Genomic DNA, 12,986 nt, shown 5'->3' with positions numbered 1-12,986 from the left:
CCTTGAGGGTGCTTGCAGTTGCGGGGGAGTGACTCCTTGACTCCAAGGGAGATTCCTTTGCGCTTCCTGGTGCAAACAGAGCCCTTGTGACCCTGGAGGATGCACAATCTTGGTTGTTGCAGAATTCTTGCAGAATCCGGAGAAACACTGTTTCAGTGAGAGCCTTCCCACCAGAAGCAGAAGTGTTTTGTTCCAAAGCAGACCAGCAGCAGTTCCAGAACCCAGGAGCAGAAGAGTCATACAGAGAGTTCCTTGGAGAATCTTGCTTGACGTATCTGAGGACCCTTCCACGGGGAGCCCTTAAGTAACCCTAAAAGGGGGTTGGTCACTTTCTGCGGTGACCCACCTATCAGAGGGGGTCAGGGATGTCTTCTACCTAGCCTAGCGAACCAGATGCTCCCAGGTGCCTCAGCATATCTTATTTCCAAGATTGCAGAATCAAGTGGCCACCTGGCAGAGCTCTGGGCACCTCCCTAGGGGGGACACTCCCCTGTCCTTTGTGTAGTTTCGCGCCACAGCAGGAACCGGGGTTCCTGAGCTGGATTATGCAAGGTGGTTACCAAATGTGCCATTCAAAGCAGTCTGGTGGCGCTCAGAGGCCACCCTGCACCAACCCTTAGACACCTAATACACAGGGAGAGGTGGTCTCCAACCCTCCCCCCACCCTTTTGTATGTGTATTTTGTGTTTAAATCTCCAAAGGGAAATATACCAGTCTAGTCTAGTAGTAGTGCTGTTTTAAAGAATATTTTACTTTTGCAACACTTTTGTGGTTCTTTCTTGTGAGTGAGTCACTGTTTGACTACTGTAGTATTGCAAGTGCTTTACATTCCTCTTGGATACGCTTCAGCTGCTCACCTCTGCTACCCCTAGAGAGCTTTTGCTATCAGGACACCTATTCATTATCACTAAGGGTTGCCTGGACCCAGTTTAGGATGCCACACCATAGGTACACGATAAACTTAGCCAGCCTCCTACATCAAACTTCAAAAAGCCTTTTATGAGCCCATTGACAAGACTCCATTCTTGGGAGCAAAGCTGGACTTGCAACCGGGTAAATCCTTCCTTCAGTGGTGAGGTGGGGAGCCCCTGTGCAAGATCTAACAACCAGCGGTCCCTGATCAGACAAGAAAAAGACTCCTCACATCAGCATCCTGGAGCTATGAGCCATAAGGTTGGGCCCTCAGTTGTTCCACCCAAGAGTATTCCGATTAGCGTGCTCACCAAGTCAGACAGCAGTACCTTGATGCATTACATTGCAAAGCAAGTGGGAACAACGTCCCGCTCTCTTGTCGGAAAATACACAGATGCTATGGGACTGGCCCATATTCAGCAAGGTGGACATCACATTGGAACATTTTCCATGTTACCTGAATGACCAGATAGATGCACTGTGCCGCGCAGTTTGACTGCCCTGAATGGGATCTCCAGCAAGGCAAAGTGGATTGTATCTTCCTTAAATAGGGCCTACTTAAACTGAGACCTGTTTGTCACACTAAACAACTAGGAATGCTTCTACCATATGTACTCCTCACTCTTGTGCTATGAAATCTAAGATATAGTGGCCTCCTGGAGTAAGACATTTCAGCATTCTCACGTCATTGGCTGAAGTTTGGTTAGTATCAGATGAGATGAATCTGCTACTAAACACTGTTGTTGACTCCTGAGCCATTCTAACACTGATTTTTGCTCTTTAAAGGTACCAGCCTGCCAGCAGGGAATTTCTTTTTTTTATTTTTTTTTATTATTAGTCTGTTTGACCTGTGCAGTTTGAGAGTTTAAGCTCCTTCACCCTGTGTACCCTGCACCATTTTTCAGAGGCACATGGTGGTCCTGCAAGAAGTCATCTCTGTTGCCTAAAGTTCTATCACAATTTTACAGAAAGCAAGACATTTATTTTTCCATTTTGTTCAGCTACTAATAAAAAGGAATGCTTGACAATGTCAATGCTAGTGTGACTTATATGTAATAGTTTTTTAACTCAAGTGCACCACTCACATTCGAACTTCAGGCAAACACTTTGTGATATAAAGTAGACTGCCTGGAAAGCAGCCTTCCAAAGAATCCATAGCCGCTTGATGGTATCCCCCATCATAGGATGCTACCTTGTCGTCCTAAAGGCCTTCATATCCCCTTTTCCTCTATATGACCGATTAACCTACTTGTGCTGTATCTGCCTTAAAGTTTGACCTAGATGAAGAGTTCAGTACTTAAATTTGAGATGTTGGGTATTTGGGGGCTAAAGTTATCTAGATACTGAGCTTGCGCAAGGCAGTGTTTTGTGTGAAACCAATCTCTATGTTTAGAGACTGGCCTGTGCTGTGCAGCGGTGCTCTAGTTTCTTGTTTCAAGAAGTTTAGTACATAAGAAATTGGGGAGGTGGATTGTCAGTGATGGTTATAGTAGTTACTTTGAGTAAGTTATCTTTTTTTGACTGAGCCACATGGTCCCTGGTGCTCTGCCTCTTTCACAGAGCAAAGATGTGTCCATGGGGTACAGTACCTTTACCTCTTCATATTAATAACCTCTGTTTTAAAAAAAATGTGCTAGCTTCCAAATATGAAAGTTGATGGGGATTGAAAATCTTAAATTATGATATTAACATTTTACGTCCCCTTCAAGATGTTCAGCCTATAATCTCAAGTGCCTGCGTTTATGGAATGGATGTGGATACATCTAAATTATTGGATCATCTTTAATTAACTGATTTGATATTGAAATGTTTTGTAATGTCTGTTTTAACAAGCTGTACGCTGTCAGTCTGTTATTTGAACATAAATACTAATGTTTCTTCAATAAAATATAAACATCAAGTAGACAAAAGCAGTACAGCACTAGAGATCTTTTTGTTCTGTATTTTATCAGGAGTCCTAAGGAGGATACCAAGAAAGCTGAAATCAAAAAAATGGACAAGAAAAAAGGTTGGTTACCCATATAATGTTTTGATTGTGAATACCTGTGGTCGGCTTGAGAATTTGTGCAACGTGCGCAGGATAGCCCAGCAAATAGATGCCATATTAAATGGTTTGCTTATCTTAATACAATGAAGGCAGAAGCTCGTCTGCTGAGGGTTGCTATTTTACTTTCTGAATTATTCCCTTTCTAGAAACAAAATGAGCTACCAGAATAGTGTCTGTTTGAACACTGTGATGGGCTTCTTTTTCATTGAGCAAAAAAGTGAGGAACAGTGGAGTCTTCCAAACAAAACAAAAAAAGTGATACTTCGAAATTAAAATAGTTTTTTGTAAAATAAAAACAGATTTATACCTGACCATGTAAGGAAGAACAGTTTGGATCAACCCCTTTGCTTAGATTTGTAGGTTTGACTTAGGAAGGAGAGAAGATACAAAAAGTTTCTGGTCTAGTTAGAGGGCATGAGGCACATGGTAGCCCATGTCTTCCGCTGCACCGAAAAATAATTATAAAGCAAAATATATATCAAAAGTACTTGGAGAGAAAAAACAATAAAATATAAAGGAACACATAACAGTGCAGTATCAACAACAAGGATAAGTTAATTTCTGGGATACAAGTAGGATTTTGTTAATTGTGTCCTACACAAATGTAAAGCATAACCCATGAGTAAAACGGTGCCCTCAAATTCTCCCCAGTAGCCAAAACAAAACATGAGGAAATGGGTGCTGAGTCTGGTCTCATGTCTGTCATTCGTCAGATTTAGGGACTTAGATTTATGTTGCTAAACTGTGATTAATGATGTTTCTTTGAAGTAATCATTTTGAAACTGGTAGCTCTTAAAATTCTAGTAGAGGGAAACCCAAATGGTAATTAAATAAATACATAATTAATGCCTTAAAGAATAGTTGTTTTCGAGGCATGTGAGGCTGTAGATACACATGGTGTGCATACTCCTGCCATCTGGTATTGGGCCCGAATGTGTACAAGTTGTTTTTCATCAAATAAGTCTTTCGAGTCACAAGGTACTGCGACTCCTTCTCTTGCTGGTAATACACATGGTCATTGTAGGAAGATGGCTCTGTATATACTGTATCAAAATGAGATATTGTAGTCTCCGTACAAAGGTAGCCCACCGTTGGTGGTTCATCACCCCAAACACCAAGCACCAGCAACACTGAACCGGTCAGGTGCAGAGGTCAAACAGGAGCCAAAATAACCTGGGCCCCTATGGAGACAGGGGGTACTCCGGTTCCGGTCTGCTTGCAGGTAAGTACCCGCGTTGTCAGAGGGCAGACTAGGGGTGTTTGGAGAAGTACTGGAGGGGCCCCAAGTAGGCACAAAAATCACACCCTCAGTGGCACAGGGGCGGCCTGGTGCAGTGTGCAAACAGGATGTTGGGTTCTCAATAGACCTCTATGGAGGGACCCAGAGGTCACTTAGGCTTTGCAGGCAAGGTACAGGGGGGCCTCTCGGGCAAGCCACCGACTGGGCAAGGTAAGGACCGCCTGCTGGTCATTGCTGCACAGGTGGTCAGTTTCTCTTGTCCTGGGAGCTGCGGGTGCAGTACTTCTCCAGGTGTCTGATATCTTCGTCCCAGGCAGTCGCGGTCAGGGGGGTCCTCTGGAGTCCCTCTGCAGGCATCGTCGTGGGGGTGCAGAGGTCAGCCCAGGGTGGACGCGTTGTCTGAGTCGCCGGGGCGTTGTCTTCTCTGGATAGTTGGTTTCTCTGGACACAGGCCAGGGGTGTCGGGTGCAGAGTAGTTGGACTCACGTTTCTGGAGTGAGGTGAGAGTCCCTTTAAAGTTGGTTTCTTGGTCGTCTTTTTGGACAGGTCTGCTGTTCATGGGAGTTTCTTGGTCCTCGGCGATGCAGGCAGTCCCCTGGAGGCTTTTCAGGGGTCTCTGGTGTAGGAAGTTGGCTCTGTATGTGCTATTTCAAAGTAAGGAATAGCATGCACAGAGTCCAAGGGTTCCCCTTAGAGGTAAAATAGTGGTAAAAATAGATAATACTAATGCTCTATTTTGTGGTAGTGTGGTCGAGCAGTAGGCTTATCCAAGGAGTAGTGTTAAGCATTTGTTGTACATACACAGACAATAAATGAGGTACACACACTCAGAGACAAATCCAGCCAATAGGTTTTGTATAGAAAAATATCTTTTCTTAGTTTATTTTAAGAACCACAGGTTCAAATTCTACATGTAATATCTCATTCGAAAGGTATTGCAGGTAAGTACTTTAGGAACTTTAAATCATAAAAATTGCATGTATACTTTTCAAGTTATTGACAAATAGCTGTTTTAAAAGTGGACACAGTGCAATTTTCACAGTTCCTAGGGGAGGTAAGTATTTGTTAGTTTTACCAGGTAAGTAAGACACTTACAGGGTTCAGTTCTTGGTCCAAGGTAGCCCACCGTTGGGGGTTCAGAGCAACCCCAAAGTCACCACACCAGCAGCTCAGGGCCGGTCAGGTGCAGAGTTCCAAGTGGTGCCCAAAACACATAGGCTAGAATGGGGAGAAGGGGGTGCCCCGGTTCCGGTCTGCTTGCAGGTAAGTACCCGTGTCTTCGGAGGGCAGACCAGGGGGGTTTTGTAGGGTACCGGGGGGGACACAAGTCCACACAGAAATTTCACCCTCAGCGGCGCGGGGGCGGCCGGGTGCAGTGTAGAAACAAGCGTCGGGTTTGCAATGTTAGTCTATGAGAGATCTCGGGATCTCTTCAGCGCTGCAGGCAGGCAAGGGGGGGGTTCCTCGGGGAAACCTCCACTTGGGCAAGGGAGAGGGACTCCTGGGGGTCGCTTCTCCAGTGAAAGTCCGGTCCTTCAGGTCCTGGGGGCTGCGGGTGCAGGGTCTCTCCCAGGCGTCGGGACTTTAGATTCAAAGAGTCGCGGTCCGGGGAAGCCTCGGGATTCCCTCTGCAGGCGGCGCTGTGGGGGCTCAGGGGGGACAGGTTTTGGTACTCACAGTATCAGAGTAGTCCTGGGGTCCCTCCTGAGGCGTCGGATCTCCACCAGTCGAGTCGGGGTCGCCGGGTGCAGTGTTGCAAGTCTCACGCTTCTTGCGGGGAGCTTGCAGGGTTCTTTAAAGCTGCTGGAAACAAAGTTGCAGCTGTTCTTGGAGCAGGTCCGCTGTCCTCGGGAGTTTCTTGTCTTTTCGAAGCAGGGGCAGTCCTCAGAGGGTGTCGAGGTCGCTGGTCCCTTCGGAAGGCGTCGCTGGAGCAGGATCTTTGGAAGGCAGGAGACAGGCCGGTGAGTTTCTGGAGCCGAGGCAGTTGTCGTCTTCTGGTCTTCCGCTGCAGGGGTTTTCAGCTGGGCAGTCCTTCTTCTTGTTGCAGGAATCTAATTTTCTAGGGTTCAGGGTAGCCCTTAAATACTAAATTTAAGGGCGTGTTTAGGTCTGGGGGGTTAGTAGCCAATGGCTACTAGCCCTGAGGGTGGGTACACCCTCTTTGTGCCTCCTCCCAAGGGGAGGGGGTCACAGTCCTAACCCTATTGGGGGAATCCTCCATCTGCAAGATGGAGGATTTCTAAAAGTTAGAGTCACCTCAGCTCAGGACACCTTAGGGGCTGTCCTGACTGGCCAGTGACTCCTCCTTGTTATTCTCATTATTTTCTCCGGCCTTGCCGCCAAAAGTGGGGCCTGGCCGGAGGGGGCGGGCAACTCCACTAGCTGGAGTGTCCTGCTGGGTTGGCACAAAGGAGGTGAGCCTTTGAGGCTCACCGCCAGGTGTGACAATTCCTGCCTGGGAGAGGTGTTAGCATCTCCACCCAGTGCAGGCTTTGTTACTGGCCTCAGAGTGACAAAGGCACTCTCCCCATGGGGCCAGCAACATGTCTCGGTTTGTGGCAGGCTGCTAAAACTAGTCAGCCTACACAGATAGTCGGTTAGGTTTCAGGGGGCACCACTAAGGTGCCCTCTGTGGTGTGTTTTACAATAAAATGTACACTGGCATCAGTGTGCATTTATTGTGCTGAGAAGTTTGATACCAAACTTCCCAGTTTTCAGTGTAGCCATTATGGTGCTGTGGAGTTCGTGTTTGACAAACTCCCAGACCATATACTCTTATGGCTACCCTGCACTTACAATGTCTAAGGTTTTGTTTAGACACTGTAGGGGTACCATGCTCATGCACTGGTACCCTCACCTATGGTATAGTGCACCCTGCCTTAGGGCTGTAAGGCCTGCTAGAGGGGTGGCTTACCTATACTGCATAGGCAGTGAGAGGCTGGCATGGCACCCTGAGGGGAGTGCCATGTCGACTTACTCATTTTGTTCTCACTAGCACACACAAGCTGGCAAGCAGGGTGTCTGTGTTGAGTGAGAGGTCTCCAGGGTGGCATAAGACATGCTGCAGCCCTTAGAGACCTTCCTTGGCATCAGGGCCCTTGGTACTAGAAGTACCAGTTACAAGGGACTTATCTGAATGCCAGGGTGTGCCGATTGTGGATACAATGGTACATTTTAGGTGAAGGAACACTGGTGCTGGGGCCTGGTTAGCAGGGTCCCAGCACACTTCTCAGTCAAGTCAGCATCAGTATCAGGCAAAAAGTGGGGGGTAACTGCAACAGGGAGCCATTTCTTTACACAAGCCCCCCCCAGCCCACAGGCCAGGAGACTCAGCCAACGCTGGAAGAGTCTTCCTAGTCTGTCAGGCGAGGAAGAGTAGAGGAAATGGCTGGTTTGTTGCAGGGCCTACTCTGCCTTACATCCTCCTGTTCAGGTCATTCCCTCTGGGGAACTGACCCACTTCCACAGTGATAGGACCTAGTCTGAACTGCCTCTTGTCTGTGCTTTTTATGTCTTCACCCATTCTCTCTATTTTGAGGTCAGAGGTATCCACCTCTGCTAATCTTATCTTAGCCAGGGTCACCCCTAGCTTACCCAAAGAGGTTACCCAGAGCTGGAGTAACCCCACCATGACCAACAGGGTCAGGGGGCCTAACTTGTTATTTGGCATGGGGTCAGACCACCATGCCAAGGATAGTGCAGCCATAAAGGCTAACACCCAGCAGAGGCCACTGACAGCTGTCAGTGCCCAGAACCACACCTTTAGCTCTTCACCTAAAAGGGAAGGGGCTAAGTTACAGGCTTCTTTGGGTTCAGGTTGCCTGTCTGCTGTATTAGAGTGGGGGGTTACCACATCTTGTAGTAAACACCCTTCTTCCACTCTTTCTTCTGTTAGCTGAGGGGCCACCCACTCAGGTTTAACAGTTGCCTGACTAGCCAGGACTTCTTGTGGGTCAGGTTGGACTTTATCAGGGCCATTTTTGGAGTTCTCCCCTACTGGAGCAGAATCTCCTTGGCTTGCTGTAACCTTGGCTAAAGGTTGTCCACCCTTCCTACTCTGTTTTCTTTTCTTCTTCTTCTGGGGTCTGCTTGCATTTACTGCAGAGGCAGGACTTCCAGAATCCTTGGGAGAGGACTGGCACTGGACCAGTTCCTCTCTTGGGCTCTGACTAACCTCTGGGTAGTCATTTCCAAGGAGACAATCAAGGGGGAGGTCTGTACTGACTACTACCCTTCTCCAGCTAAGAGTGCCACCCACTTCTATGGGTACTAAAGCCACAGGCCTCTTAGTGACCCTGTCTAGGCTAACTCTTACCCTGGCAGTCTCACCTGGGATGTACTGGTTTGAGAGCACCAGCCTGTCATGCACAATAGTGTGACTGGCACAAGTGTCTCTCAGGGCAGTGGTTGGGATTCCATTCACCAGTAGGTGGTGGAAGTGTCTACTTCCCTCTGGAATCTCCAACTCACCTGTTGGGCCCTGTTTCCAGTTGAAGGCTATGAAGACCTCCTCATCTGAGGAGTCATCTCCCATGGCTACACTGGTTACCCCTGGAATCTTGTTCTGGGGTTTGTTTTTGGGACAAGAAGTGTCCTTGGTGTGGTGCCCAGACTGTTTACAGTTGTGGCACCATGCCTTAGTGGCATCCCAGTTCTTACCCTGGTACCCACCTTTGTTTTGGGTTGTGTCTTGGGGCCCACCCACCTGTTCTGGTTTTTGGGGGCCTACAGAGGACTCTTTTTCTTTGTTTCTAGTGTCACCCACTTTCTCCTGGGGAGTTTTTGTAACCCCTTTCTTTTGGTCACCCCCAGTGGAAGTTTTGGTTACCCTAGTCTTGACCCAGTGGTCTGCCTTCTTTCCCAATTCTTGGGGAGAAATTGGACCTAGGTCTACCAGATACTGATGCAACTTTTCATTGAAGCAGTTACTTAAAATGTGTTCTTTCATAAACAAATTATAAAGCCCAACATAGTTACACACTCCATTTCCAGTTAACCAACCATCCAGTGTTTTGACTGAGTAGTCTACAAAATCAACCCAGGTCTGGCTCGAGGATTTTTGAGCCCCCCTGAATCTAATTCTATACTCCTCAGTGGAGAATCCAAAGCCCTCAATCAGGGTACCCTTCATGAGGTCATAAGATTCTGCATCTTTTCCAGAGAGTGTGAGGAGTCTATCCCTACACTTTCCAGTGAACATTTCCCAAAGGAGAGCACCCCAGTGAGATCTGTTTACTTTTCTGGTTACACAAGCCCTCTCAAAAGCTGTGAACCATTTGGTGATGTCATCACCATCTTCATATTTTGTTACAATCCCTTTGGGGATTTTTAGGATGTCAGGAGAATCTCTGACCCTATTTAAGTTGCTGCCACCATCGATGGGACCTAGGCCCATCTCTTTTCTTTCCCTTTCTATGGCTAGGAGCTGCTTTTCCAAAGCCAATCTTTTGACCATCCTGGCTAACAGGGGGTCATCTTCACTGGAGTTATCCTCAGTGATTTCAGAGGTGTTGGTCTCTCCTGTGAGGGAACCAGCATCTCTGACTATTATTTTTGGAGTCAGGGTTTGAGGGACCCTGTTCTCCCTAGATAGGACTGGTAGGGGGGAATTTTCCTCCTGGTCACTATCCTCTTCCTCTGAGTTGCCACCCTCAGAGGGGTTGGCCTTTTCAAACTCTGCCAAAAGCTCCTGGAGCTGTATTTTGGTAGGTTTGGGGCCCATTGTTATTTTCTTTATTTTACAGAGTGACCTTAGCTCTCTCATCTGTAGATGGAGGTAAGGTGTGGTGTCGAGTTCCACCACATTCACATCTGTGCTAGACATTATGCTTCTAAAAGTTGGAATACTTTTTAAGAAACTAAAACTGGTTCTAGAATCTAATTCAAACTTTTACCAAACTTTTAAACTCTAAAAGAAATGCTAAACAGGATCTAACACAAGGCCCTAGCAGGTCTTTTAAGAATTTAGAAAACTTTTCAAATTGCAAAAATCAATTTCTAATGACAATTTTGGAATTTGTCGTGTGATCAGGTATTGGCTGAGTAGTCCAGCAAATGCAAAGTCTTGTACCCCACCGCTGATCCACCAATGTAGGAAGTTGGCTCTGTATGTGCTATTTCAAAGTAAGGAATAGCATGCACAGAGTCCAAGGGTTCCCCTTAGAGGTAAAATAGTGGTAAAAATAGATAATACTAATGCTCTATTTTGTGGTAGTGTGGTCGAGCAGTAGGCTTATCCAAGGAGTAGTGTTAAGCATTTGTTGTACATACACAGACAATAAATGAGGTACACACACTCAGAGACAAATCCAGCCAATAGGTTTTGTATAGAAAAATATCTTTTCTTAGTTTATTTTAAGAACCACAGGTTCAAATTCTACATGTAATATCTCATTCGAAAGGTATTGCAGGTAAGTACTTTAGGAACTTTAAATCATAAAAATTGCATGTATACTTTTCAAGTTATTGACAAATAGCTGTTTTAAAAGTGGACACAGTGCAATTTTCACAGTTCCTAGGGGAGGTAAGTATTTGTTAGTTTTACCAGGTAAGTAAGACACTTACAGGGTTCAGTTCTTGGTCCAAGGTAGCCCACCGTTGGGGGTTCAGAGCAACCCCAAAGTCACCACACCAGCAGCTCAGGGCCGGTCAGGTGCAGAGTTCCAAGTGGTGCCCAAAACACATAGGCTAGAATGGGGAGAAGGGGGTGCCCCGGTTCCGGTCTGCTTGCAGGTAAGTACCCGTGTCTTCGGAGGGCAGACCAGGGGGGTTTTGTAGGGTACCGGGGGGGACACAAGTCCACACAGAAATTTCACCCTCAGCGGCGCGGGGGCGGCCGGGTGCAGTGTAGAAACAAGCGTCGGGTTCGCAATGTTAGTCTATGAGAGATCTCGGGATCTCTTCAGCGCTGCAGGCAGGCAAGGGGGGGGTTCCTCGGGGAAACCTCCACTTGGGCAAGGGAGAGGGACTCCTGGGGGTCGCTTCTCCAGTGAAAGTCCGGTCCTTCAGGTCCTGGGGGCTGCGGGTGCAGGGTCTCTCCCAGGCGTCGGGACTTTAGATTCAAAGAGTCGCGGTCCGGGGAAGCCTCGGGATTCCCTCTGCAGGCGGCGCTGTGGGGGCTCAGGGGGGACAGGTTTTGGTACTCACAGTATCAGAGTAGTCCTGGGGTCCCTCCTGAGGCGTCGGATCTCCACCAGTCGAGTCGGGGTCGCCGGGTGCAGTGTTGCAAGTCTCACGCTTCTTGCGGGGAGCTTGCAGGGTTCTTTAAAGCTGCTGGAAACAAAGTTGCAGCTGTTCTTGGAGCAGGTCCGCTGTCCTCGGGAGTTTCTTGTCTTTTCGAAGCAGGGGCAGTCCTCAGAGGGTGTCGAGGTCGCTGGTCCCTTCGGAAGGCGTCGCTGGAGCAGGATCTTTGGAAGGCAGGAGACAGGCCGGTGAGTTTCTGGAGCCGAGGCAGTTGTCGTCTTCTGGTCTTCCGCTGCAGGGGTTTTCAGCTGGGCAGTCCTTCTTCTTGTTGCAGGAATCTAATTTTCTAGGGTTCAGGGTAGCCCTTAAATACTAAATTTAAGGGCGTGTTTAGGTCTGGGGGGTTAGTAGCCAATGGCTACTAGCCCTGAGGGTGGGTACACCCTCTTTGTGCCTCCTCCCAAGGGGAGGGGGTCACAGTCCTAACCCTATTGGGGGAATCCTCCATCTGCAAGATGGAGGATTTCTAAAAGTTAGAGTCACCTCAGCTCAGGACACCTTAGGGGCTGTCCTGACTGGCCAGTGACTCCTCCTTGTTATTCTCATTATTTTCTCCGGCCTTGCCGCCAAAAGTGGGGCCTGGCCGGAGGGGGCGGGCAACTCCACTAGCTGGAGTGTCCTGCTGGGTTGGCACAAAGGAGGTGAGCCTTTGAGGCTCACCGCCAGGTGTGACAATTCCTGCCTGGGAGAGGTGTTAGCATCTCCACCCAGTGCAGGCTTTGTTACTGGCCTCAGAGTGACAAAGGCACTCTCCCCATGGGGCCAGCAACATGTCTCGGTTTGTGGCAGGCTGCTAAAACTAGTCAGCCTACACAGATAGTCGGTTAGGTTTCAGGGGGCACCACTAAGGTGCCCTCTGTGGTGTGTTTTACAATAAAATGTACACTGGCATCAGTGTGCATTTATTGTGCTGAGAAGTTTGATACCAAACTTCCCAGTTTTCAGTGTAGCCATTATGGTGCTGTGGAGTTCGTGTTTGACAAACTCCCAGACCATATACTCTTATGGCTACCCTGCACTTACAATGTCTAAGGTTTTGTTTAGACACTGTAGGGGTACCATGCTCATGCACTGGTACCCTCACCTATGGTATAGTGCACCCTGCCTTAGGGCTGTAAGGCCTGCTAGAGGGGTGGCTTACCTATACTGCATAGGCAGTGAGAGGCTGGCATGGCACCCTGAGGGGAGTGCCATGTCGACTTACTCATTTTGTTCTCACTAGCACACACAAGCTGGCAAGCAGGGTGTCTGTGTTGAGTGAGAGGTCTCCAGGGTGGCATAAGACATGCTGCAGCCCTTAGAGACCTTCCTTGGCATCAGGGCCCTTGGTACTAGAAGTACCAGTTACAAGGGACTTATCTGAATGCCAGGGTGTGCCGATTGTGGATACAATGGTACATTTTAGGTGAAGGAACACTGGTGCTGGGGCCTGGTTAGCAGGGTCCCAGCACACTTCTCAGTCAAGTCAGCATCAGTATCAGGCAAAAAGTGGGGGGTAACTGCAACAGGGAGCCATTTCTTTACATCTGGTCCTCCAGAACGCGT

General features: G+C 48.1%; 1 protein-coding gene across 6 annotated transcripts in view; it reads left to right on the top strand.

Moving 5' to 3' along the window:
• The window catches only part of PSIP1 (PC4 and SRSF1 interacting protein 1), a 524,703-nt gene that overhangs the window by 361,466 nt on the left and 150,251 nt on the right, over window positions 1-12,986 (top strand). For all 6 annotated transcript variants that reach the window (XM_069240070.1, XM_069240030.1, XM_069240049.1 and 3 more), the window contains one exon: window positions 2,865-2,920. In XM_069240070.1, the coding sequence (XP_069096171.1) occupies window positions 2,865-2,920 (56 nt within the window). The remainder of the gene's footprint in view (window positions 1-2,864; window positions 2,921-12,986) is intronic.

Source organism: Pleurodeles waltl, chromosome 1_2 (assembly GCF_031143425.1).
Source record: "Pleurodeles waltl isolate 20211129_DDA chromosome 1_2, aPleWal1.hap1.20221129, whole genome shotgun sequence".
NCBI lineage: Eukaryota > Metazoa > Chordata > Amphibia > Caudata > Salamandridae > Pleurodeles > Pleurodeles waltl.
The sequence above is the reverse complement of the archived record's forward strand: the minus strand, read 5'-3'. Positions and strand labels throughout refer to the sequence as shown.